The following is a 25,170-nucleotide window of genomic DNA, read 5'->3' on the forward strand; positions in this document are numbered from 1 at the left end:
TAAGAGCCTGCTTCTGTTTTATATATGTATAAAAAAAACCAGACAAAATATCTTGGTAACAAACTACTTTTATTCTGGAACATGTGACTTTCTGTTTGTAATGAAAAGCCATCAGAAGTGAGATGTACTTCACCCTGCAAATAAAAAGAACATTTTCGCACAGAGAATGGCATTTACAATGCAAAAGAAATTGCGCGAGGTTTTTTTTTTTTCTTCACAATTGGAATTTTTTTTCTTCACAATTGCAAAATAAACCCGAAGATCCATTTTGGACACCAAGTAAAACAACCCACATTTTCATTGCAGAAGAAAACCTTAAAATGGAAAAGCTTTGTTTTCAAAAGAAAAAACCACACAATCCCAACTGAAAAATGAGGGGAAACTCTTTGATGCGAGAAACAGGGACAAAACTCAAGATTGCTTTAAAAGGGTATAGTGTTTCCGCTGAAAATAATGGAAAAGTTGGCATGGCTCTCTTAATGAAGGGTGATTAAGACTCTAAAGGCTCTAAAAGAGGAGCTATTAAAAAAAGTTCATTCCGTAAAGTCCTCGCCCATTGCTGCAGGTAGTACCAAAGTGAACAAAATTCGGTTCTAGAGCAGAGAAAGTTTGAAACGGACACTTGGACCAAGGAGGCCCTTTGAGAGACCTTATCATGTTCAACTGCAACAGGGGAAGTTTTGAAATGGAGCAGAGGCTCCAGGTATGGTGGATCTCCCTGCAGCTTTCCATCATCCCATGTTTTCCATCAGAAGGATTGCTCACTTGGGAGAATCACCAGGGGAAGAACGGACAATTGATGAGCAGTAGACACCTTGGATGGTATACAGGAAAATGAATGGGAGACCAGAGAGAAGAACAGCAGATGGCACCTGCTGAAAGAAACGGGCCAAGCCAAACCAAACCACATCCATGCTGTGCCAAAAATATACTTGGTAATGCCCATGTTATCCCAAGGAACCAACGCAAGGAATTCTTTTTACCATCTCCTTGGAGATATGTTTGCTTGAGTTTTCCTTTTTTTTTTAATGAACCCCTCCCCTCCTCCCAAAAACATCATTCTCGTCTGATGGCTTACGTGATTCACAATTTCTGTTCAGGAAGCTGACACGACCGTATAGCAAAATGTGCTGATAGCAAATTATCTGAAAGCGCATCAAAAGAACGGTGGTCCCTTGTTCGAAGTGTTACTCTCTAGGACAGGGATAGGCAACCTTGGCTCTTTTATGACTCGCGGACTTCAACTCTCAGGAATTCTGGGAGTTGAAGTCCACGAGTCATAAAAGAGCCAAGGTTGCCTACCCCTGGACTAGGACAAAACACATGGGGATTTTTCAGTCTTGTTGATGACTCCCAAATTAACCCATTAAAACTCAGTGGGTCTTGCCTGCAAATAAATACGTTTCTAGCAAAAGAACATGCAGAGTATTTGCAGAGTAGCAATTGTGAGTTAAGCCTACAAGGCCATGCCATACAAACAAGAGGTTATACAGATAGTCCTCAATTTAACTATCACAATTTGAGCCCAAAATTTCTTTTGTTCAGTGAGTTTTGCCTCATTTTACAACCTTTCTTGCCACAGTTGTGAATCACTGCAGTTGGCAAGTTACTAAACCTGGTTCAGTGAATCTGGCTTCCTCACTGACTTTGCTTGTCACAAGGTCACCAAAGGGGATCACAAGACACACACCCCACCCCAGGACACAGCAACGGTCATAAATATGAACCAGCTGCCAAGCATCTGAATTTCGATCACTGTGAAAAATGATCACGTCACCTTTTTCAGTGCCGTTGTAACTTTGAATGGTCACTAAATGAACTGCCGTAAGTCGAGGACTACCTGTTTTCCTATTTCACCTGGTGAATACTGTAATGGCACGACAGCAGATGTGAACATTGTGTAACTGCAGGAAATGCAATTTCGTGCGGTTACATTATTCATGACAGCGAATACTGTAATTGCATGAAAGCAGTCCGTTTAACTGCTTCATCTTGCAGAAAGTGACTTAACAGGAGTTAATCAGGTTGCGTATCTGTTCTTGGTAAACCATGTTTTGGCATAATGCTGGCTTAATCATTTGTGTCAATGTAATCATTATACCCACATAGGACACAAGATAGCTTAAAGCACAATTTAATAAGCAACCTGATTGAAAACTGGGTCTAATTCTGCCTTGTTTCAGACTAGTCAACAGTTTGTCTTTATCAAATGGAAAATTAGCATAATATTTTTTGAATGTACAAGCATCTTCTCTGGAAATTGCCCAGATATCCATATCTACTAACTGTTGAACCAAATGCTTTAATTTACTCACTGTGGTCAGACCCATCCGATTATTTTCAGCCAGGCAGGCATGTTACCTCTTGCACATATTGGCATTCCAACTCGGGACTATTTTTTTAAGGAGTTAAATGTCTTGCCATTTATATTTATATGAGACTTGAGTAGCCTTAAACATATGGAAGAGTATTTATGTAATTTTTCAAGACTGGTTCTACACTGTATGTTCAATGTGTTTACTTTTATATTGGTGGGGTTACCGTGTAAAACCATCGGTTCCACAATATCTATAGTGTTTTGAGTCAGACATAGTGTTTCCTTGCCATAAATTATACATTAAATGATTTGTGATGTCTCTCCTCCGGGATTCTGTTTATTGCTGTTGTAACTTTAATCCCTCTCATTCACGTCTATCTTCTGCTGTTTGATGCCCTCCAGAAACATGCGATTTCTGGTAAGGAGTCCTTGTGGGTTTTACTCCACTAGTTGTACCCAACTTTAGGGGAGGGCTCATCTCCGTTTCCAGGCCTTTGAAGCAACACTGTCTGAAGATGTTTTCACGGTCATATGACCAAGCATGACATCATACCACAGCACAGAGTGTCCGGTGAACCATGGAGCACTGTTACCTTCCCACTGGAGTGGTACCTATTTATCTACTTGCATTTACATGCTTTCGAATTGCTAGGTTGGCAGGAGCTGAGGCAAGTGACGGGAGCTCACTCCATCACGTGCTGTTAGGACTCAAACCGCTGGAGCATAGACCTTCTCGGGTGTCTTTTAAACCTCTGAGCCACCAGGCCTCCATGTGGTTTTTGGACATCTGGAGAAATTATGACACTATTCAACTCATGGTTAGAATGATGTAGGATACAGCATTGTATTTTATCCAAGGACAAAGATCCTCACTCTGTCACACCTAGTCATTGGGAATGATGTAACTAATAAGACTTTGATACTTTTGTTTTCTAAACTGAGATGTTTTGATTATTCCTTATGGGCCTCTTCAGTAGATACAGGCACTGCAAGTTTAGGCCAGTTGGGTAGCATATAATGCTCATTACAGCATGCCTAGATTTTGCATTACACAACAGTCCTTTGATATTATAAATGGCCCAGTGACCGATGCACAACAGTTGTTTGGTGCCGCAGGATAATTTATTACATTGCAATTAGTTTAAGTTACGTGGCAAAAAGAACAGAAAGAAACCACTTCTGCAGACAGTTTGTAAATAAAAAGGAAGTAGATGGGATACAATTAAGGAAAACCCAGTAAGTCCCAGCAAGCTTTGTTAAGATCTAGATACTTGACAGAAGTAGGACAACAGGATCTGCAGTGGGCAGAAGGATGAATCTTTGTTATAAGGAGATGGGTAGGGAGCTTCTCAGCCTCCAAATAGGGCTCGGCTACAACTGCAAATAGTAGCGAAGAATGCTAGGCGTTGTAGCTGAGTAAGATCTGGAAGGCCAGAAACTCCCCACTTAAGCCTCATTTGATGACAGTGGTTAAAAACTGCATAGACTTGAAATTATAGCTTTCCTAAACTGTTAGGATAAATCGTATACCTTGAACAGTCATAGAGAAATAATATTTCCAATGTATTAATTTTTCCAGCCTCTTAAGTTCTTATTTTTAATCTGTAAGGCATATAGTAAATATGATCGTATAACAGTCTCTGTAGGTAATTGGATACAGGGGTCTCCCACCACGGCAACTTTTAAGACGTGTGGACTTCAAGTCCCAGAATTTCCCAGCCAGCCAGAGCTGAAGTCCACACGTCCTAAAGTTGCCATGGTTTAATTACATGCCTGATTTAATGTATTTCTTTAGTGCATTTTAACTCCTTTGTGACAACACTGAAAAATCAGGAAGAAGAAAAAAACCTACCAAAATTCCACCCCTTTGTTAGTTAATTGCGTTGTACTTTCTTGAGTAAGAAGATGGGCGAACTTTGAAAGAGCTGATGTTTTACAATCAGAACTGTGTGCAGTTCACAAAGGATGTCTCTGTTTTGTCCCTTGGCGCCCTGCAATCCACTTAGCAACATAGCCTTCTTCTATCCATTAATTATTTATTTTTTATTTTAATTCCATTTATATCCCGCCCTTCTCCGAAGACTCAGGGCAGCTTACAAGCTTAGCAGTAGCCTTCATTCTATGTATATGCCTGCTTATTAGGGCTTTCACACACACACACCCAAGCGGCATTATTACAAAGTCAGCTTAATTGCCCCCAACAATCTGGGTCCTCATTTTACCTACCTCAGAAGGATGGAAGGCTGAGTCAACCTTGAGCCTGGTGAGATGCGAACCTGCACTAACTGCAGGCAGCTGGTGTTAATTACACCTACATATACATATCCGTCATTTTCAGAACGAGCTACCAGAACTAAGAAATGGTAAGCAAAAGAAGTTAATGGCATAAGATAAGGGGTGGGGGGTGGGGGGAAACAAACCTATACACCTAGCGTTCCTCAAGTTTTGCAACTAGAAGATATATAAGGACTTCAACTCAACACTGCTGGCTGGGGAATTCTGGGAGTTGAAGTGCAACCCATCTTAAAGCTGGCCAGATTGAGAAACACTGGGCTAAGGTATTGAAACACTGGCTGTGTTTCTATTTATCTTCCCCACTGATCAAGAAAGTTACTAAAAAGATACTATTAGATGAATACTTGGCTGCATCCACTTTAAGACATCAGGCTAGAAACCAGGAGACGGTGAGTTCTAGTCCTGCTTTAGGCACGAAAGTCCACTGGGTGACTTTGGGCCAAACACCAGGAGAGGGTGAGTTCTAGTCCCGCCTTAGCCGACTGGGTGGCTTTGAGCCAGTCACTCTTTCTCTTGGCCCAACCCACCTCACAGCGTTGTTCTTGTAGAGAAAATAGAAGGAGGAAGGAATATTAAATATGTTCGCCACTTGTAAGTTATTATTTAAAAAAAAATCATTTACATTTTCACATGGCCAAAGGTAGTAGGAAGATGAGGAGGGACAGCTCACCAAGTCAAAAGATCTGGAAGTTCACGCAAAAACTGTAGAAGCTCTGTGTTGCATACCTAGAATCACACCGCCCATCTCAAGCTGTCTTTGCAAAAGGTACTTCCTTGCTCTCTCTCTCTCTCTCTCACACACACACACACAAAACCCCTAGTCATTCTATATATCCATATGATCAAAACACTGAAGACAGACCCCCCAATTCCGATGTCTCTGTTGAGGTACAGTCAATGGTGGCTGGTGCCAAGCCAAGAACTTTTCACCGTGCCATGACCCAGCCATGATGCATTGATGAGCTGAGGATTATCCCTGCATTTTCGTGATCCGCAGGTTGTTTCTGTAAGTGCTTAAGAAGCCACTTCAAAAGCTTCGGAAAACTAAACAGAAGTTAAGACAGTTCTCTGCACTAGGGAGCGTAGTGATTGAGTAATTCAAGTAACTGATCCTACTACTAATCCCCTGTGAGTTATACAAATACCTTAATGGAAAATACGTGCCTTGCATAACATGTCTCATTCAGCTACCCGTACCTTACTGTCTTCTCAATGTCAGGCTGATCGTGGTGGGTTTTCTCCTCCCTCTGGAAGGAGAGCCACACTGATGCCAAGGCACATCTCCGCTCCGTGTAGAACAGAAGTTGGGTGGGGTAAACCCCTATGCACAACCACACCCTTCCTTCATATCCGTCCAAAAACGAGACCGTGTGGTTTTCAGCATTCTTCCATCACCTTCTGACATTGATAAAGTAAACAGTCTGGTAGAGCAGAGCAAGGGGATCTGAACCACAAGGCTAACTTTCCAGCATGGAGCCGGCAGTGGAGAAGACACGGGGTTGATGGAAGCAGTCGACAAGTGGCTATTCCCTCATTTCCTAAAGAAGGCATTTGGAAAGTTCTTAATATCCAGGTGTCAGGCAAAAAGGATCAGGACCGTACATGAAATTGCAGTTCAGAAGATTTATCGCTCGAGCCTACATACAAGAATCTAGTCAACTAAAGTTTAATATTAAATTGGCACTATATTAACAGTCGACAGAATTCGAGAGGACTTGGATTTAAAACTGTTTCTGGCCACATAACAATTCTAAGCTGATGGTGTGCTTAACTCCACCCACCCCACCCACCCACCCCAGCTCTGCCTGCTCTTCTCCTACACCAGGTCCTTTTAAGGCACAATCACTGTGACACATGTGGGTTTATTATTCAAAGAGAAAATGTCACACATTGCCTATGGGAATTTCCAACAACTTTCTGCCTCAAAGGTGGTCGGGGGATTGTGTGATTTTTTTTTTTGGATCCTAGCTACAATATTATGCTTTATGAATACTGCTAGCTGAGGCTGATTAAAATACTCATTTCCTCAAATATCCTTTTCTCTTCTCCAATGACTGAGGAAATGGCTGGTTCTGATTCCTCTTCAACTGCCACTCCCTGAGGTTTCAGTTTGGATGTAGAAAGGGGAGAGAAACACACAATTATTGAACATTTTCTCAACACTGAGAATTTGGGGGAAGTGGAAAATGACTACAGACATCCTGCCGGCATCTCCATGTTCTTGAAACTCTGAAAGGCGATGCAAATTTCTGAGAAAAACCCAAATGGTTTCCAATTGTAGCTTCACCTCAGTTAGCAGCCAAATCATTCTAATTTTGGAAAAATTGTGGTTTAAGCTACTGGCACTAACCTAGAATTTCAGGATCGTATATGTCATGCATCTGAAACAATTTTAAGTTACATACCTATGATATCAACAATATGTAACTTCAATTTTTGCTGAAAGACGTCTAGCATCATGGACAGGCTACCTTGAGATGGTGCCACCTTTAGATTTTGTTTGACTTCATTTGAAATGGAGAGCCACAGTTTTCCATATTCATCTGTGCTCATCTTCATTGGTCTGCGAGCAGGGTTGTCGACCGAAATGAAGAAAAGAAAAAAATAAGTCTAAAGGAATGGGTAACGATAACATTTTTTTCGGTTTAATTAATCTACTATTCATTTTTAAAACTTTTCATGAAAGACAGCCTTTCCATCCACTGGGGTGGATTTTCAAAGGACACGCAGCCAAGCTAAGAAAGATTTCATGAAAAACAGATATTGGAATATTCATTAAGATGGGCTCAGACTGACATTCCCCCCCCCCCCACTACACTACAAATATGATTTGCTATTGAAGTAGCCAAAATATAGAGATGTGCCGGTTACAAGTTGCCTGTTCCGTCTTGGCAGATCCCTCTTTATCTACCGATCTTGGAAGCATTCAGTTTTCCAATACTAAAAAACCTAGGACAGGGAGGAGAGGATGAGGAGGAGAAACAGAGAAACCTAACTGTGGGAGAGAAGCTTGCCAAGTAGCTAAACTTAATTAGCTCTAGTTTACATTTCATACGTATTAAGAAAATTATTTTATACAGTTACCTAATAAAATCCAACAGCTCTAGAGAGATAGAAAATCTGAGATGCACATCTGATTCTAATGGATAACTGATGCAACCAAAGATTTTTCCTGAAGAACGGGGTTTCTCCATCTCTACATACATCTGGAAGCTTTCTATATTTTTACTTTCTATCACAGCAAGTTGGCAGTCAAGACTTTCCACCATCTTCAATGTAAAAGAAGAAAGAAGGAAAAAAACAACAACACGGGTTAAAAGAGGCTTTGCTGGATCACCACCGAGCCAGTACCACCATAGCAGAAATCGTGCTAAAATGGTTACCTTAAAATGTTCAGAGTGCTGGAATTCCAGACTGACGTCTTTCAGAACGGAAGGGCTTTTATTGGCGAGAAATAAAAAAACCAGAAAACTGTCCTCTTTCCAGACCTTAGAAAAATATACAAGCAGGGATTCATTGCCGCAGAGCTCTGAAATGTCTGAATGAGGATGCTGGCTTGCTTCGTCTGGTAGACGAGGAGTTAGTTGAGAAAGTTGCTTTTGAATTATAGTGGGAGAACTTGGGGAAGGATGAAAAACGTCCATGTGACCGTAGGTAAATAAAGAAGATGGTGACAATTGGTCATCCGGGGACTTTTCATTCAAACCACCTTCCGGCAATGAATGGGAGCGATCGAGCACCGTTTTGGATTCAGGCATTTCAGCAGAATTTAAGGAAGCTTTCCTGAATTTGAGATGCCCATTGTTTAGAAAAAGGTCCTTCTTTCCACTTAACGCTTCCGGAAATAGGGAAGTGGTAGTCGAGCTCTCCATAGACGATGAACTCTCATTAGGGAAGGCTTCGTTCATTTTCAATTTCCTTGTAAACTTCTGGGCTGGGGAGTCTGTTTTGCCCATCTTAAAAAGAAAGGAAAGAGAGTGAGATAGGAAAGCAGGATTAAAATGAAAGCGGAAATTGGAATGGGCCATCTCAACCAAAGCAATAGGAGCTAAGAAGGGGAGGGAATCCTAAAAATGTACCATGCACATTAAAGCTTCAATTTAGAGCCAGTTTGGTCTAGTGCAGGGGTAGGCAACCTTGGCTCTTTTATGGCTCGTGGACTTCAACTCCCAAAATTCCTGAACTGAAGTCCGTGAGTCATAAAAGAGCCAAGGTTGCCTACCCCTGGTCTAGTGGCTAAGGTGCCAGTCTAAAAAGCGGGAGACTGTGAGTTCAAGTCCTGCCTTACCCATAAAAGCCAGCTGGGTGACTCTGGGCCAATCACCAAGAGACTGTGAGTTCCAGGTTTCCCTTTCGGCTTTAAACCAGCTGAGCCAATCACTAAGAGTCTGGGATTCCTAGTCCCGCCTTAACATGAAAGCCAACTGGGTGACTTTGGGCCAATCCACTATGAGCCTGGGGAGTTCTAATCCCATCTTAGCCATGAAAAGCCAGCTGGGTGACCTTGGGTCAATCACCAGGAGTCTGGGAGTTCTAGTCCCGCCTTACCCGTGAAAGTTGGCTGGACAGTCCCTCTTCTCACTTAGCCCAGGGATGAAAATAGGACGGAGTATTATTTATATTTATTTATAAACAAATACTTCTTTGTCAAAGTAATAAAGGCAGGATAGAAATGAGTAAATAACAACAACTGAGCCATCCTACCAGACTGGTGCTGCTTTGTGTTCCTAGCCCGACAAAGAGCGCTGAAGCCAGCCGCTGCTTCTCTTTGGTCCCTTCTGGGACCTCCGTCGTTTCTTCCTTAGGTTGCAACGGGAAAGTGCTGGCCACCGTCTCTACTGATGGGCCGCCCTGAAGAGCAGCCTGGGAGGTTTTCTCTTCTCGTTCTTCTGGGCTTTTCTTCTGGGGCAGGTAGCCTTCTTTGCTCCACAATTTCTTTACGCCCTCAAGCTTCAGACTGTTGTTCCTAAAGAGGTGATAGTGGTTAGAATCATAGAATCCTTGCAGGGACCTTGCAGGTCTTCTAGTTCAGAGGTCCCCAACCTTTTGGCTACTAGGGACCAGTTCCGTGGAGAGAGATTTTTCCACGGACTGGAGAGTGTGTGATTTGATGGGCTGCCTGCATCCCGTGGATGGGGCTTGGCTTGTTTGTGCGAAACCGGTTCCACTAAGTAATCATTCTCCCTGTTCCCCCAGAGTTCCTATAGCTTCCGTTCCCTCAACCATTTCAACCCTGTAAGAATTAAGTCCACTGCAGATGTCCTTCTAGTTGTCCCTTACACCTTTTGTATGGCAAAGGTGTCACCAAGGCATGTCAAGAACTGCTTGGTCTCCCACTCGCTTCAGAATTTAGTATGAGCGATAGCATCGCATTTCCCTTTGCCCTGACTTTGACAGAAGTGACTGTTTTGTTGGTCAAACAGTTATGTAGCAAGGAATGAACGGAAGGCAGCTCAAGAGCGTTTTAGAAGCTCTTGCTGAAGAGACAAAGACACTTACTCTTTCTGTCCAGTCTCAACACTATTATCCGAGCCCAGAGAAAGTCCGGTTGGAGACTGCCTGCCAGCAATTCTGGATACAGGGAAGCTCCGAGAAAGGGATTCCCTGTAGGGTTCAAAGTTCAAAGCTGCAAAGAGAAATAACAATCATCAAGGCCAGGGTACAAGGGATACAAGGCCTTACGACCATTCATGTAGCAGCCGTTCAAAGTTACGACGATGCTGATAAAGAAACTTACAACTGGCCCACATATTTAGAAAGGTGTAGCATCCTGGTGGTCAAAAAATCGCAAACTGGGTGTTTGGTAACCACCTTGCATTCATGACTGTTACACCGTCCTGGGATCACATGATCCCCATTTGCAACCTTCCCAGTGGTCTACCAACAAGCAAAATCGAGGACGAAGCCCGAAGGCAAAAATGGCAAAAATAAAATGACAATAGCAATAGTAGTTAAGCTTAAGTACTGTCCCATAGTGCTTTGCAGCACTCTCTGGGTGATCTACAATGTAGAAGCATTATTTGCATCTTGCCCCCGACAATCTAGGTCCTCATTTGACCAATCTCAGCAGGACGGAAGGCTAAGTCAACCTTGAGCCCCGTCAAGATCGAACGCCAGGCTGTGGGCAGTTAAGACAGTAATACAGCATTCAGATCACTGCGCCACCAGGGCTCTGCTTTCCATCACAATCATGTGACGTCTCGCTTCAGTACCCCAGGAATTAACTTCCCGACAGCAACAAATAGGTCATACAATCAGGGATGGTCCCCTGAAGCCTCACTTAGTGACTGCACCACTTAATGGCAAATTTCCCAGTCCTAACTGTGGTGGTGAATCCAACACTACCCGTAATCCAGATCACAAAAAGGACGGGCAGTTCCACGGACGACAGGAAGTTTTCGACAAGAATGTGGCACATTTAGCGGCCCTTCTAGGCCTTACAGATAATTCTTGAAATGGGTGGTGTTTTGGTTCATGGCAAAACATGGATAATTGCAAGCTTTTACCCATCTCTAAATCTGATATGGATGTCAAGCCAGAACATAATATCTGCTGCGAAACTTGGGGAAAGTATTCAGTTAAGCAATCAATCAACCAGAATACAGCTGGAAGGGACCTTGGAGGTCTTCTAGTCCAACCCCCTGCTCAAGCAGGAGGACCTACACCATTTCAGACAAGGGTCTGTCCGTTCTCTTCTTAAAAGCCTCCAGTGATGGAGCACCCACAATTTCTGAAGGCAACTTCTGCTCCACTGCTTAACTGTTCCGTTAGGAAGCAATTGGGAATTAGTTAAGGAAGCAATATGTCATCTTCATTTATTAGAAAGCAATGACCTTTTTCCTGGGACAGTTTCTCTTCCTGTCTTTGGTGATGAGGTTTGTACGGCAACGCACCCCGGTCCAGTCCTTCAGCCACAAAGCCGTCTAAGAAAGACAAAGAAGCATCTACCTGTATTGAATCAGAGACAGATTAAAGATGGTTATTCGGTTAGGACATTTTTTAAAGGAAGCATCCTTCTGGATTTCATTTTATTTTTTTCTCCAGCAGACCGACAGGCATGCCAGATCCCTGTCGCTCGTTCACCACATGCAGCTCTGGCACTATAAAGGTACACTGAGCTTCTTGCAAGAATCTAATTGGAATCAGATGTCCTCACCAAGTACTGGGCTAAGTGGATAAGCCTAGACATTAGGTTTTATTATTATGGAAAACAATAACAATGTCCACAGAACAGTCTGCACAGTTCCAAGTAAAATGGCTCGTCTAGATCTTTTATTTATAGAGCAAATTTTAAAAACACAGGCCTCCTCTTTCATCGGAAGCCCTTAATTCTCAAGAAACAAGCAGCAAGGATACACATACAGGTTATCCTCGACTTAACGACAATCACTGAGCCCGAAATTTCTGTTCTGTCGTTAAGCGAGACATTTGATAAGTGAATTTTGCCCCATTTTGCGACCTTTCTTGCCTCCGTTGTTAAGTGGGTCATTGTAGCTGATAAGTTAAGTGACCCGATTGTTAAGTGAATCTGGCTTCCCCATTGACTTTGCTTGTCGGAAGGTCGCCAAAGGGGATCACGTGATCCCAGGACGCAGCAACCGTCATAAATACGAACCAGTTGCCAAAGGTCTGAATTTTGATCGCGTAATCGTGGAGAGGCTGGACAGGCGGTAACTGTGAAAAATGGTCATAAGACCCTTGTTTTACTGCCATTGTGACTTTGAAGGTCACTAAACGAACTGCTGTAAGTCAAGGATTACCTGTACCGTCAACGTAGTCAGACAATACCCTCAGGACTATTAGATTAGATTGCAAAATCACAATTTATAGCCGAACTGTCAATTGTTAGAAGTGGACAAAAGTGTTTAAAACAAGGAGAGAAAAGGACAAAAGATGACTTTGTAGAAACGAGAAAGCCAAAGCTGTTATAAAAAAAAATCCATCGGATAATAAATTAATGGCTTATAGTGCAGGTATCACTTTACTGAAAATATTATTTTGAAACAAAATTTCGCATTAGATTAGATAAAATAACCTTTATTGTCATTTTTTTTTATTACTCTGGGCACCATGGCACGCATTAAAAATGAAATTTAGCTGCTTGCTCTCACAAGTGTACACATACATAACACACATTTAAACATACTCTATGCAACATATATGTGTTCTGTCTTTATTGTAAGGTTGCAATTCACAGAGCCCCCCCCCCATCTCTCCCCCCCACCCTTGCATTTCAGTCTAAGAAACATAGGGGGGTGGGTCCCTTCTGAAACTTTGCCACAGCCCAATAACAACTGTAGACTCAGTTGCCTTTGTCTGACCACTGCTCCGTCTGCAGCTCTTCTTCCTGCACCTAAAGTCATTCTCACGTACCATTGCACCTTGCAGTAACAAGGACTCACCACAACATTTTTACAGCTGGCATCAGGTGGAAACAATCTCTTCATCAATTCCTTATTTTCATAAAGGTATTTTAATTCAAACGCCTGCTGCCTCATGCTGGTATCCAAAGATGCGCTGAATTCCAAGAGAAGTTTTTCCACCGTCTTTGAGCTGGTTGTACGGGAAGCTGTTTTAGAAATTGCAGCCATGATCCAAGCTTTGGTTTCAGAAGTGGCGTTGCTTTTAAGGATCTGATACAAGCTTGCTAAAACAACTTCAGGATCCACGTTTTGCAGGAGGTAACTGTACTCTCCCAATACCTGCCAGGAAAAAATGAAAATGTCACGATTAGTCAAGCACAAGATTGTAAATTCTAGTTTGGATTTTCTCTAGTTTAAGAAACTGTTAAACTGAATGTAAGAGCAACGCTGACAACCTTCATCTTCTATTACACGAAACAGAAATATTCAGGAAGAATATATTTCTTAAAAAGTTTTTCAGTGAGACAAATATTTTATAAAGGAAAGGACATGAGACCTTTAAAGCCAAAATTTCAGTAATAATAAGGTTTTCATCTTCACTTGGTTCTCATTCCAACTCTATCTTGTTGTCTCTTATAATGAATTATTCTTTATACTGAATATTTATCCTCACACTTAAAAAATAATGGTCAAAGAATGAAAAAAGAGGAGCAAAATCAGAAGCCCCTTCCAAAACTGTTTTTACCTTTTCCAAATTCTAAAGAAAGTTTGCAGTTAAAAAAATATTCACTTATTACTGCCAGATAATTACCGGTAGCTTTGTTTGTATCTACTCAAAATTTGACTTTAATAAGATCTTAATTGAAAGTCATAAAAATGTTTTAAATTTGATGTTGAAAAGGCGGCTTTTTGTTGGAGTTATGTATATAGGCACATGAAAAGAAGCAATGCATAGAATTGGGATTTTTGGAACCCAAACTGAATTTTTTAGGTAACAGTTATATGAAGCAGTGATAATGATCTCATAACTAAAATTCCAACTGAATCACACAATCAAGAGAGTCATCCTTATGATGACTAATATTAATACTAAGTAATAATAATAATACATAATAATTCCTTCAAAATATTCTAAATCCATCTGGACTTGTGTACAGTTGCAATTCAGTCCTCCAAGGTTTAATTACCTGTCTATACTTAGATTTCACTAATGTTAAAATAGTCTCATCTTTCATTCTTTAAATACTATTTTTTTTCCTTAAAGGTAAAGGTAAAGGTTCCCCCGCACATGCATGCTAGTCGTTTCCGACTCTAGGGGCCGGTGCTCATCTCCGTTTCAAAGCCGAAGAGCCAGCGCTTGTCCGAGGACGTCTCCGTGGTCATGTGGCCAACATGACTAGACGCCAGAGGCGCACGGAACGCTGTTACCTTCCCACCACAGTGGTCCCTATTTTTCTACTTGCATTTTTACGTGCTTTCGAACTGCTAGGTTGGCAGAAGCTGGGACGAGTAACAGGCGCTCAATCTGTTACGTGGCACTCGGGATTCGACCCGCCAAACTGCCGACCTTCTGATCGACAGGCTCAGCGTCCTAACCTACTGAGCCACCGTGTCCCTTTTTTTTTTCCTTACCCAACTCATAACTTGAAGAAATTTCTGTGGATAAACTGCATTTTTGTCCTCTAATAAGGATAGGTAAGATTGGACGGCATGAAATCGCAACTGAATGTCTTCCTTCTCATCTTCAAAGCCTAAGAAAAAGAGAGGTTTTTTTTAACTGATGGAAATAGCTATTCTTTCATTATTACTATCATTTAATAAGAGGATTGCATTATTCTCACCCTCCAGTTTGCTCACCTTCCGCAAGAAGTCTCAAGAAATTGTTCAGAACGTCGGGGTGCATTTTATCTCCTCCTACAGAAAACACGGCATTCATCGTCTGGATGAACCATTCATTGTTTGGAGCATATGTGCCAGGGACATTAAGGAAAGGACACAATGGTTCCTTCAAGACAGCATTAAGTGTTCTATTACAGAGTCCAAATAATAAATGTCTTTATTGAAGTTACTTGCGTGCAAAGAGGGGGAAGCATTTGTTAAAGTGTTCAAGGACCTGAAATGATAGCAAGCCGTTCATTCACACAAGTCTGTACCTATTACAAGCAGTCCTGGCTTAATGACGGTCCAGTTTAGCCACTGTTCAGTTACAACCACACTGAAAAAAGTAACTTTATGACAAGTTCTCCCATGTACAACCATCGCAGTGTTCCTGCCATCACAAATGCCATTTGCAAGCGCCACAGCTGGCTTCTGAAAAGCAGTGGAAAAGCCAGCAGTAAAATCACAAGTCACAGGATGTCTCCCTTAGTGGCAAAGTTGCCAGTCCCAGTTGTGGTTGTTCAGTAAGAAGTACATATATTTGCTGAGATTTCCATGGTTTTCAGATGCCAGGAATGCAGTTTCAAAGGCACGATCCGGATTGTGCAGCTCTGATGTAACGTGACTCAGTTGTGAGCAAAAGTTTGATCTTGATACAATCAACCTGGCTAACTTTAGGTGACCGCAAGGCAGATCCTTTTAAAAAAAAAACAAAAATGCAATAAAATGCAATAAAATGGAACAACCATCCAAATGATTCTATCCACACCGACAATTAAAGCACTCGGAGAAATACAGAAGTTCACCTAATAGGAGCAGGCACACGCAGCAAATAAAAGGATATTTTTCAGCTAATTCTGCTATTTTCCCAGAAATGTTGATGATGGTATACTCCTCTTTGCTTTGATTTATGTAGTCGAGCATCTTCTGTACAATGACAGTGACGTTTTGTTCGTTGGTTATTCGGTACAGAAGTTCCAAGGTCTGAAGGAGACGGCGGAGTGGATAAAGGTTTAATAAATGTCACTCGAGTGAAACAGAAGGAAGATAAAACATATGCTGCGTTCAGTTTAGGGACGCAGGGGTGTCAAACTCAATTTCATTGAGGGCCGCATCAGCATTGCGGTTGCCCTCAAGGGGCCGGGTGGGTGTGGCCAGGGTGGGCGTGGCCTACTGGGTGGGCGTGGCTAGAGTGTGTATGGCCTACTGGGTGGGCGTCGCCAGCTCTACATCGTTCTCATCAAGGGTGCCTGTGGGGGCCTGGGCAGGAATGGGACAGATCTGAGGGTCTCTGGCAGGAGGAGGGTCTCTGGGCCAGGGCCAAGGCAGTGGGGGCCGTTCCCTCCCTGTTTCCAGGATGGCTTCGCGGGCCGCATGAAACCACTTCGCGGGCCGGATCCGGCCCCCGGGCCTTGTGTTTGACATGTCTGAGTTAGTGCAATAATCGAAGAAATGCAATTACAGGTAGGCCTTATCTTACAACAGTTGGTTTAGTGACCATTCTAAGTTACAACGGCACTGGGGGAAAAATGACTTACGACCATTTTATCACACTTGCGACCATTACCGCAACCCCGTGGTCACGTGATCAAAATTCAGACGCCTGGCAGCGGATTCATATTTATGACGGCTGCTGGGTCCCTGAGTCAGCTTGTGGAACCTTCTGATCAGCCAAGCCAATGGGGAAGCCAGATCCATTTAACAACCCTGTTACTAACTTAACAACTGCGGTGATTGACTTGACAAGCATGACAATAAAATGGGACAAAACTCTTAACAAATGTCTCCCTTTACCAAGAGACGTTTTGGGCTCGACCGCGGCCATTAAGTGAGGACTGCCTGCACTTATGTATTACTTTGCTAACAAAAATGATAACTTGGGTTTTTATTACCTCTCTTTTAATGATGGGATCAGGATGCTCCAGACACTCAATTACTGTGATCTGGTGTTGCAGTGCAAGGTTGGGATCTTGCTGGACAACATATGTTAAAGCCTTTAGTCCTAGGGAGGGGGGGGGAAAAAGAAAAGAGAAAGTTGGAAAAAATGAAACTATAGGCATTCAGCATTTATTCCGTTAGAGGTGTGGGGGGGGGAGAAAATGAGAGAACTCACCCAAATATTTCAAATTAATTTTAGGAGACAAGACAAATTTCCCAATACATTTGGCGGCCTTCTCGAGCAGATCAGATCTGGGGTGAATTGTGTAAATGGTGTGGACACATTCAAACAGGATCGCTGCAGGAAAAGCAAAGAGAATGTGGGAGATCCGATGCATTAAAAAAACAAATCAAATGACGGTGCAGGAATATTAAAAACAGATCCAAGCAGCTGACAACGAGGCAGGAAAGCATTCGTAGTGCATTAGAGCAGGGGTCCCCAACCTGTGGGCTGCGGCACACTACCAGTCCGTGGCCTATTTGCAACCAGGCTGCACGAGTAGATGGTTGGTGCATGTGTGTGCGTACAGCCCCACTCATGCAAGTGTCATGGGCGCATGGAGCCCTATTTGTGGGGGCTGACGGCCCCACTTGGCAAGCGTGGCAGGGGGTCACGGCCCCACTTGGGCGAGTGTCATGGGGGCTTGCGGCCCCATTTGGTGTGAATGTCACGGGCACTCGCAGCCCCATGCAAGCGAACAATGGATGCTGGTGTGCACACATGCAAGCATGCCCTGCCCTCCCACAAGGCCATCCCCTCTTTTCCCCCCCTCTCCCCAATATTGACAGAAAGGTTGGGGAACTCTGCATTAGAGCACATATGTCAATATTCTATCAAGAACGGTCTCTGCCACCAGCAGGAATACCTAGTACAGGGAGTCCTCAGCTTACAACCACCATTGAGGCCAAAATATCTGTTGCTAAGCAAGACATTTGTTAAATGAGTTTTGCCCCACTTTACGACCTTTCTTGCCACGGCTGTTAAGTGAATCACTGCAGTCGTTAAGTTAGTCACACGGTTGTTAAGTGGATCTGACTTCCCCCATTGACTCGGCTTGTCACCAGGTCGCCAAAGGGGATCACGTGACCCTGGCACACTGCAACCGTCATGAATACCGGTCAGTTTCCAAGCCTCTGAATTTTGATCACGTGACCACAGGGAATGCTGGAACGATCGTGTGAAAGCCAATCATGCTGTAAGTCACTTTTGTCAGCGCCACTGTAACTTTAAACGGTCACTAGACGAGTTGTTGTAAGCCAAGCACTATCTGTATTATACATTTTGTTCTTCTTATGTTAGATAATCTTACTTCACCTACCATAGGTAATGTTGTGATTGATTTCTGCTCTCCTTAAAGATTCATCCAAAACTTCATACATTAATTCACTGGTCCTGACACAGGAGGAGGAAAAAAATCACTTTTTTAAAAAAAAAGGGAGACTTATGTCATTCCCTAGCCCTTTATCAGACTTAAACCGTTCGATAACTCTGAACAATGATTTGGCGTGCAAATTGTTCATACCTGCAAAACTGTATTGCAAATAATACTTTCCCCCCCCCCCTCGCTTTCCATATCGAAATTGTGAGAATTTACCTTGGATCATCTTTTCCAAGTAGCCGCAATATTCTTAAAAGCTGGATTTGCAACCAAGGGGCTGGAGTGTTGTGATAGTTATAATCTGCAGGTAGCTTTCCTCCAACCACCTGCTTCAGAATGGTTACAAAGCTGCTTGTTAAATCCTTATATTCCGAGGAATCTTCCTAGACAAAAATACAACACACACAATTAAGAATAAATGGACAGTCAACACAATTCATGATATTTCATCTCCATTTTCCCTGTTCTTTTCACGCGAAAGCTAATGTTTTAACAATTTCTCACACCGGAAGGCAACTGATGTTAAACGCAAAACACAGAACGAACACACTGTGATCAGCAAGTATGCGTATCTCTAAGGGGGTCTCTTTAGAAGCACTGTCTAAATCAGTGGTATGAATTCTATACTGCCCTTAAGAGTCATCTAGAGAATCTACTTTTTTAAAAGAAGCAAATGTCAGTTTGAAAAAGGACTGAAATTTCAGAGCTGTCGGACCTTACAAGAATCCAGTATTGTTACATGAGATTTAATCAGATTTTAAGGATAAGATTGAGACAATATTTTAAGACTCCAATTGTCTCTCTCTTGCCCACATTATTACAATTTTATTTTGGGGGCACATGTTCTATTACAGCAAGCTCCTTTGTCATTGAAGAGAATATTGGACCTTGTAATATTACTTGACACTGAAATATAGTTAAGTGCCCAAAACAATTACTGAACTGTACAGTTATGAGAAGAAACCATATAAAATATTGAATTAGCAGTGCGAAAAAGGATTGGAATCTCCAAGCTAAATGCCCAAATCCCCACAATCTGTTATTAAAAATACCGTAATGAAAGTTAAAAAAAGGTACTAAAAGTATTACAGATAAATATTATTTTCCAACCCTCCCTTTGTTCTACTCTGACTCACGTACAATATTTGTAGGCATGTAAAATGTGTTTTGATTTCAATCTTCAATCAGTTCCCTTTCCTCTTAAAAACCACACTCTAAATCAGGGGTCTTCAAACTTGGCCCTTTTATGACTTGTGGACTTCAACTCCCAGAATTCCTCAGCCAGCATGCCTGGCTGAGGAATTCTGGGAGTTGAAGTCCACAAGTCATAAAAGGGCCAAGTTTGAAGACCCCTGCTCTAAATATTTATATTTGACTCGCTGAGTCATTCATAGTACGGATGAAAGCCATTCTTGTTTACATTCGGTTAAACTTCTGTCGCGGAATATGTGCTGTCAAAATTAACAGCCCAAGAAGCTTCAGAATCCCACCTTCACCATCTGCAGGTAGATGTGCAAAGACGCCGCCATGACACCCACATCTCTGTCACAAAGTGCCCTCCGGAATTTGTCGTGAATGTGCTGGACTTGATTAGGTGCAATTAAGTAGAACTTGTAGAGTGCCTGGATGGCTTTTCTCCGAATAATTTCCCTAAAAAAAAAGAATCAGATTGAGTTGAGCTCGGCTCTTACTACCAGGCTGACCCTGATCTCTGTGTTTACAGAAGCCTTCTCACAAGCTTCATACAATACAGTCAGCTACCATCCTATGCTTGCTTGTGCTTCACTGCGGTCACAGACGGTCATGAACTGGGGAGAGGGGAAATGAAGGGAGGAATGTTGGGAAACGGAAGTAAATGCTGCATCTCCTCAAGACGCTGCCTCAAGGTCACCCAGCTGGAAGGAGAAGGGGGCTAAATTGTGCTTGAACTGACCGTTAGGAAAACATATTGCTAGAACTGGATTTGTTACACTGGGAGGGCGGGGGAGAGCAATGAAAAATAGTTATGGAAGGGAAGAGTAGAACTTAGGGATTTGGACGGACACCTTTCAGTTCTGGCTTCGCCCTACTGCAATACACTTGATCTCTTATAAACTAGATCTTTCCCAACAAATGGAGCCAAGGCCTAGCACGTACTTAGAATGCTGGAGTTTGTCTTCTATGAGCGGAAGCACAGCTGGAATCATTTCTTGAGGGAAAAGCTGGCTGGCCGCTGTGAGGGCCATACACACCTCCATGAGGTTCGTGCTCTGCAAATCCTGCCACGAAGAGGGGAAGGATTTTGTTAAATGGGCTGACTACAGACAGTCCTCGTCTTACAGTCAACCCTGAGCCCAAAACTTCTGTATCTAGGCGAGAGAGGTGTTAAGTGAGTTTTGCCCCATTCTACAACCTTTCTTGCTATCTGGGGGAAATCTTCTTTTCACTTCTCTCCTCCAGGCAACTTGCTGACCAACCCACCACCTCATCTCATGTCCTTCCCTTCTTCATTTTCATATCTCCCAACATTAATAACATCGCACAACACTCAGTCATCCACTAAACCAGGCATCTTCAAACTTGGCCCTTTTATGACTTGTGGACTTCAACTCCCAGAATTCCTCAGCCAGGCACGCATGCCTGGCTGAGGAATTCTGGGAGTTGAAGTCCACAAGTCATAAAAGGGCCAAGTTTGAAGACCCCTGCACTAAACCTCTCCACATTTTCACTGGCTGGATAAATGTCAATCACCAGACATTCAGCAGGCAGATAAAACAGACATTATCTCGTTATGGTAACTGTGCAGCCAGTTTATATGGGTTACCGACTTGGAAGAATGAAGCTTGAGAAACATTCTAAACTAACTTGCAATGTTTGCAAGAAAACAGTGCAGTGATCAAAGAGAGTTTATATTCAAACTATAACTGTTGTTGCTTTCTAGTAAGTTAAAAAAAAAAGATTGGCCTTTGGTAAATCCCACTACCAATGAAAGGGCAGACTTGAAAGGTATTGAGTGCAATTTGTGTGTGCATGTGTGTCTGCTGACAAGCTCTCGTTGCTATGATTCACACAAATCATTAACTTGTAGTTAGGCAGAAAGGAACCCCAGCAGATCTTAAAATATTCCATTTTTCTCCTCCACAGGAAAACATTTAGCAAGCATTCTGCTTTCCCTTAAGCCTGGTGGATCAAGTCAGCTCAAAAAATTACGCTTTAAAGCATACTTTGCAAAACCATACCTTCACCACTGTGTTCACCAGCAGAACCAGCAACTCATGATTTTCATGCAGAAATAAAGAAATTGCCAAATAACCTAAAAAAAAGTGTGGGGGGAAATATTCTGCATTAAGACATCAAATAGTTTCCAAATATATTCTACAAGTTCAGATCAATTTATAGCAAGAATGACATACATTTATTTAATCCCATTTATATCCCGCCCTTCTCCGAAGACTCAGGGCGGCTTACAATTTAAGCACAAACCAATGTGCTTAGCAATAGCCTTCATTCTATGTATATGCCTGCTTATTAGGGCTTTCGCCCCCCCCCCCCAAGCGGCATTATTACAAAGTCAGCTTATTGCCCCCAACAATCTGGGTCCTCATTTTACCTACATACATCTCTCCAAGAAGCTCATTGACTTGAATACTGTAAAGGTTTGGGAGATACCAGGCCAAAAGCCTGTTTTACCAACATAAAGAACGCAAATGCGTTATGATTTATGGACTTGAAGATGAAGAAACACATAATTAATGAAAATACCTACCAACTCTTTTCTCAAAAAGATTGCCTTGCTGTGCGAGCTTAATGGCATGGATGTATCCAAAAGAGGCTTCATAGCCCAGCATCTCACAATAGACCATCCTCACCATACATTCCTTCATCAATTTCTGAAGTGCAAAAAATAAAATGTCTTTAAAAACAATTTGGTATCTTTATTAGTTAATTTATATCTCACCTCAATCAAATCTTTATTACGGTCATAGACCAGCATAAGGAGAGTGGGATATAAAAAATAATTGTTTAAAATCTAAATATTACAACAAGTTATGAACTATCAGCACTGGCTAGTAGATAGAACATTAGGAATTATATTTTATTTCATCTTTAAGACCTACCAGAGTTGTAGTTGGTGCAGAAACAGTGGCTTTTAAATTATTTAATTCCTGGTGAATAAGTTTTTCTTCTTCCTAGCAGTGTATAAAATTGAAAACATTGCTTAAAAAAAAAGAACCCCTGGAAATGAGCTAAACACTATTTCTATAAAAGCACTTCACATTTTGTGATTCTTACCTTATTGTCAGAATCCATTTATATCACATTCATAAATGTATGTTTAAAACATTATTCTCCCCCCTCCCATGGATTCTGCCATCTCCCCAGGAAGGAGGAGCGCATGTGGATTCAGCCTGCCTTAGGTTATTTCAAAGACCAAGGGAAACCTTTTGAACTGGGGGAACAAAAGGGAGGGTTAGAGAAGAAGAAATCTGGCTTGTGTTTTCTTTTAATTCTGGAGAGGAAGAAGGCAATAACCCTAAAGATTCGAAGTTCCTTTTTTTTCCCCACGAAAGGGATGACACGAAGTAGAAGGATGGGGGGCTGACCAAATGGGGTTGAGGGAAGGGGGGTTGAACCGGGAACCCTTTATAAAGTTTCAATTTGTAAAACAAGACCAGGTCCTGTCTTCTATTTCCACAACCAAACATGTCCTAGTAAAAATTCCTTTTGGACTAGAACTGACTCCAAGAGTTTTTGTCTTCCTAAGACGTGGATTGGGGTGGGTCCTGACACTTATTTTCACTTTGCACATTCTGAGATCTTAAAAAGCAGTCAGGAAAGAAGACAATAACCTCCCTCTTTCATTCAGGGTGGGGAAGGAAAAATGGGGAACACGAGGTGTGGTGGGGGGGAGCAGATACAAGTACTCTACACAGTAAGGCATGGCAACCCTGGCTACATAGAGGAAGCAGAAGGAGGGGAACTCTGCACATGCCCAGGGAACTCTCGGGCATGCCACTGAGGCTGGAGGCACCTTGCAAAAGGAGAGAGAGAGAAAAAGAAAAGGGGAGAGAGGGAGACAGAAAGAAAAGAGGGAGGGAGGGAGGAAGAAAAAAGGGGAGGGAGGGAGAGAGAGAGAAAGAAAAGGGGGAGGGAAAGAGAGAAAGGAGAGAGAGAGAAAGAAAAGGGGAGGGAGGGAGAGAGAGAGAAAGAAAAGGGAAAGGTAGAGAGAGAAAAGGGGGAGGGAGAAAAAGGGGAGGGAGGGAGAGAGAGAGAGAAAGAAAAGGGAAAGGGAGAGAGAGAAAGGGGGAGGGAGAAAAAGGGGAGGGAGGGAGAGAGAGAGAGAGAGAAAAGGGGGAGGGAAAGAAAGGAGAGAGAGACAGAGAAAGAAAAGGGGAGGGAGAGAGAAAGAAAGAAAAGAGGGAGGGAGAGAGAAAGAAAAGGGAAAGGGAGAGAGAGAAAGGGGGAGGGAGAAAAAGGGGAGGGAGGGAGAGAGAGAGAGAAAGAAAAGGGGGAGGGAAAGAAAGGAGAGAGAGACAGAGAAAGAAAAGGGGAGGGAGAGAGAAAGAAAGAAAAGAGGGAGGGAGAGAGAAAGAAAAGGGAAAGGTAGAGAGAGAAAGGGGGAGGGAGAAAAAGGGGAGGGAGGGAGAGAGAGAGAGAAAGAAAAGGGGGAGGGAAAGAAAGGAGAGAGAGACAGAGAAAGAAAAGGGGAGGGAGAGAGAAAGAAAGAAAAGAGGGAGGGAGAGAGAGAGAAAGAAAAGGGAAAGGTAGAGAGAGAAAAGGGGGAGGGAGAAAAAGGGGAGGGAGGGAGAGAGAGAAAGAAAAGGGGAGGGAGGGAGAGAGAAAGAAAGAAAAGAGGGAGAGAGAGAGAGAGAAAGAAAAGGGGAGGGAGGGAGAGAGAGAAAAGGGGGAGGGAGGGAGGGAGAAGCAGCCTGCGCGCACGGACACTTCTGCCCCCTCCCCCCGCAGCGGGGGCACGCGCACCGCTCCCTCCCGGGCTTCCTGATGGCAGGCGCGCGCACGTGCCCCCTCCTTCCCCTACCCGGCGCTCCCGGGCGCCCCGAGGCCTGCCTGCCTCCTTCCCCGCCGGCCTTACGTGCTTGGAGGCGAGCGCGGTGATGCTGCGGATCAGCCCGCCCAGGCGCGAGGTGGCGGCGCTCCGGCCGGGCCGCGCCGGGACTCCTCCAGCGCCGGGCGCCGCCGCGGGCTCGCCCTGCTGCCCCAGCCAGCCGGGCAAGGCGCTCAGCGTCCGCTCCACCACGTCGCTCATGCCCGCACCGCCGCCGCCGCCGCATCCCGGAAGAGCAGGCCCGACGCCGGCCTCGGCCCCCGGCCGCCGCCTCAGCGCTCATTTCCGGGCGGGCGAGGCCTGGCCCGGCGCGTCCCGCCTCCCGCCGAGACGCATGGGAGGGGTAGTCCCGCAGCCGGGGCCTGGCAGCCTTCGGCCGTCCCCGGGGGAAGCGCCTTAGGAGACGCGGCCCGCCGGGGACCTCTGAAGCCCGGAAGGGAAGGGAGGAGAGGGGCAGGGGTCTGGGGAACTACAAGTCCCATCGTCCTTCTCCAGTTGCCCGCCAAGAGCCTTTTCCTTCCTCCCCTCTCCTTCCTTCCTTTCTTCCTTCCTTCCCTTTCTTTCTTTCTTTCTTTCTTTCTTTCTTTCTTTCTTTCTTTCTTTCTTTCTTCTCCCTCCCTCCCACTCTCTTTCTTTCCACCCACCCTTCTTCCTTCCTTCCTCCCCTCTCCTTCCTTGCTTCCTTCCTTCCTTACCTCTTCCTTCCTTTCTTTCTTTCTTTCTTTCTTTCTTTCTTTCTTTCTTTCTTTCTTTCTTTCTTTCTTCTCCCTCCCTCCCACTCTCTTTCTTTCCACCCACCCTTCTTCCTTCCTTTCTCCCCTCTCCTTCCTTGCTTCCTTCCTTCCTTACCACTTTCTTTCTTTCTTTCTTTCTTTCTTTCTTTCTTTCTTTCTTTCTTTCTTTCTTTCTTTCTTTCTTTCTTCTTCCTTTCTTGCATCTATCCATCCACAGGTG

The 25,170-nt window shown here is 43.5% G+C and overlaps 1 protein-coding gene across 5 annotated transcripts; it reads right to left on the reverse strand.

The window, feature by feature from the left end:
* Positions 1 to 50: 50 nt before the first annotated feature.
* AP4E1 (adaptor related protein complex 4 subunit epsilon 1) lies at positions 51 to 24,763 on the reverse strand. 5 transcript variants are annotated; one of them, XR_014493474.1, is made up of 22 exons: positions 24,244 to 24,455; positions 22,268 to 22,339; positions 21,916 to 22,039; positions 21,389 to 21,462; positions 20,307 to 20,428; positions 19,661 to 19,820; positions 18,387 to 18,553; positions 18,111 to 18,184; positions 16,967 to 17,089; positions 16,746 to 16,855; positions 15,694 to 15,837; positions 14,833 to 14,941; positions 14,608 to 14,726; positions 13,015 to 13,314; positions 11,446 to 11,560; positions 10,112 to 10,238; positions 9,317 to 9,578; positions 7,996 to 8,568; positions 7,697 to 7,881; positions 7,018 to 7,175; positions 5,810 to 6,150; positions 51 to 3,104 (listed from the first exon to the last, which is right to left on the reverse strand). XR_014493474.1 is itself a non-coding variant. In XM_083371012.1 (21 exons), the coding sequence occupies exons 1-21, from the start codon at positions 24,415 to 24,417 to the stop codon at positions 5,990 to 5,992; spliced, it is 3,453 nt and encodes a 1,150-aa protein (XP_083227138.1). In that variant the 5' UTR covers positions 24,418 to 24,763; the 3' UTR covers positions 51 to 5,989. The 5 variants fall into 5 exon arrangements, 3 of the variants coding, with proteins under 3 accessions (XP_083227138.1, XP_083227137.1, XP_083227139.1); XR_014493475.1 differs by having other exon boundaries at positions 51 to 5,153; XM_083371012.1 differs by having other exon boundaries at positions 51 to 6,150; positions 24,244 to 24,763.
* Positions 24,764 to 25,170: the final 407 nt, after the last annotated feature.

Source organism: Vipera ursinii (genome assembly GCF_947247035.1).
Source record: "Vipera ursinii genome assembly, chromosome: 11".
Classification (NCBI taxonomy): domain Eukaryota; kingdom Metazoa; phylum Chordata; class Lepidosauria; order Squamata; family Viperidae; genus Vipera; species Vipera ursinii.

Excerpts from the sequence above, each read along its gene's own strand:
- AP4E1 (XM_083371012.1), bottom strand. The coding sequence starts at position 24,417 with ATGAGCGACGTGGTGGAGCGGACGCTGAGCGCCTTGCCCGGCTGGCTG. Across the intron at positions 21,463-21,915 it reads TCTTTTTGAGAAAAGAGTTG|GTTATTTGGCAATTTCTTTA; the intron begins GTAGGTATTTTC and ends ACTTTTTTTTAG. Across the intron at positions 15,838-16,745 it reads ATCCCATCATTAAAAGAGAG|ACCTTGGAACTTCTGTACCG; the intron begins GTAATAAAAACC and ends CGTCTCCTTCAG.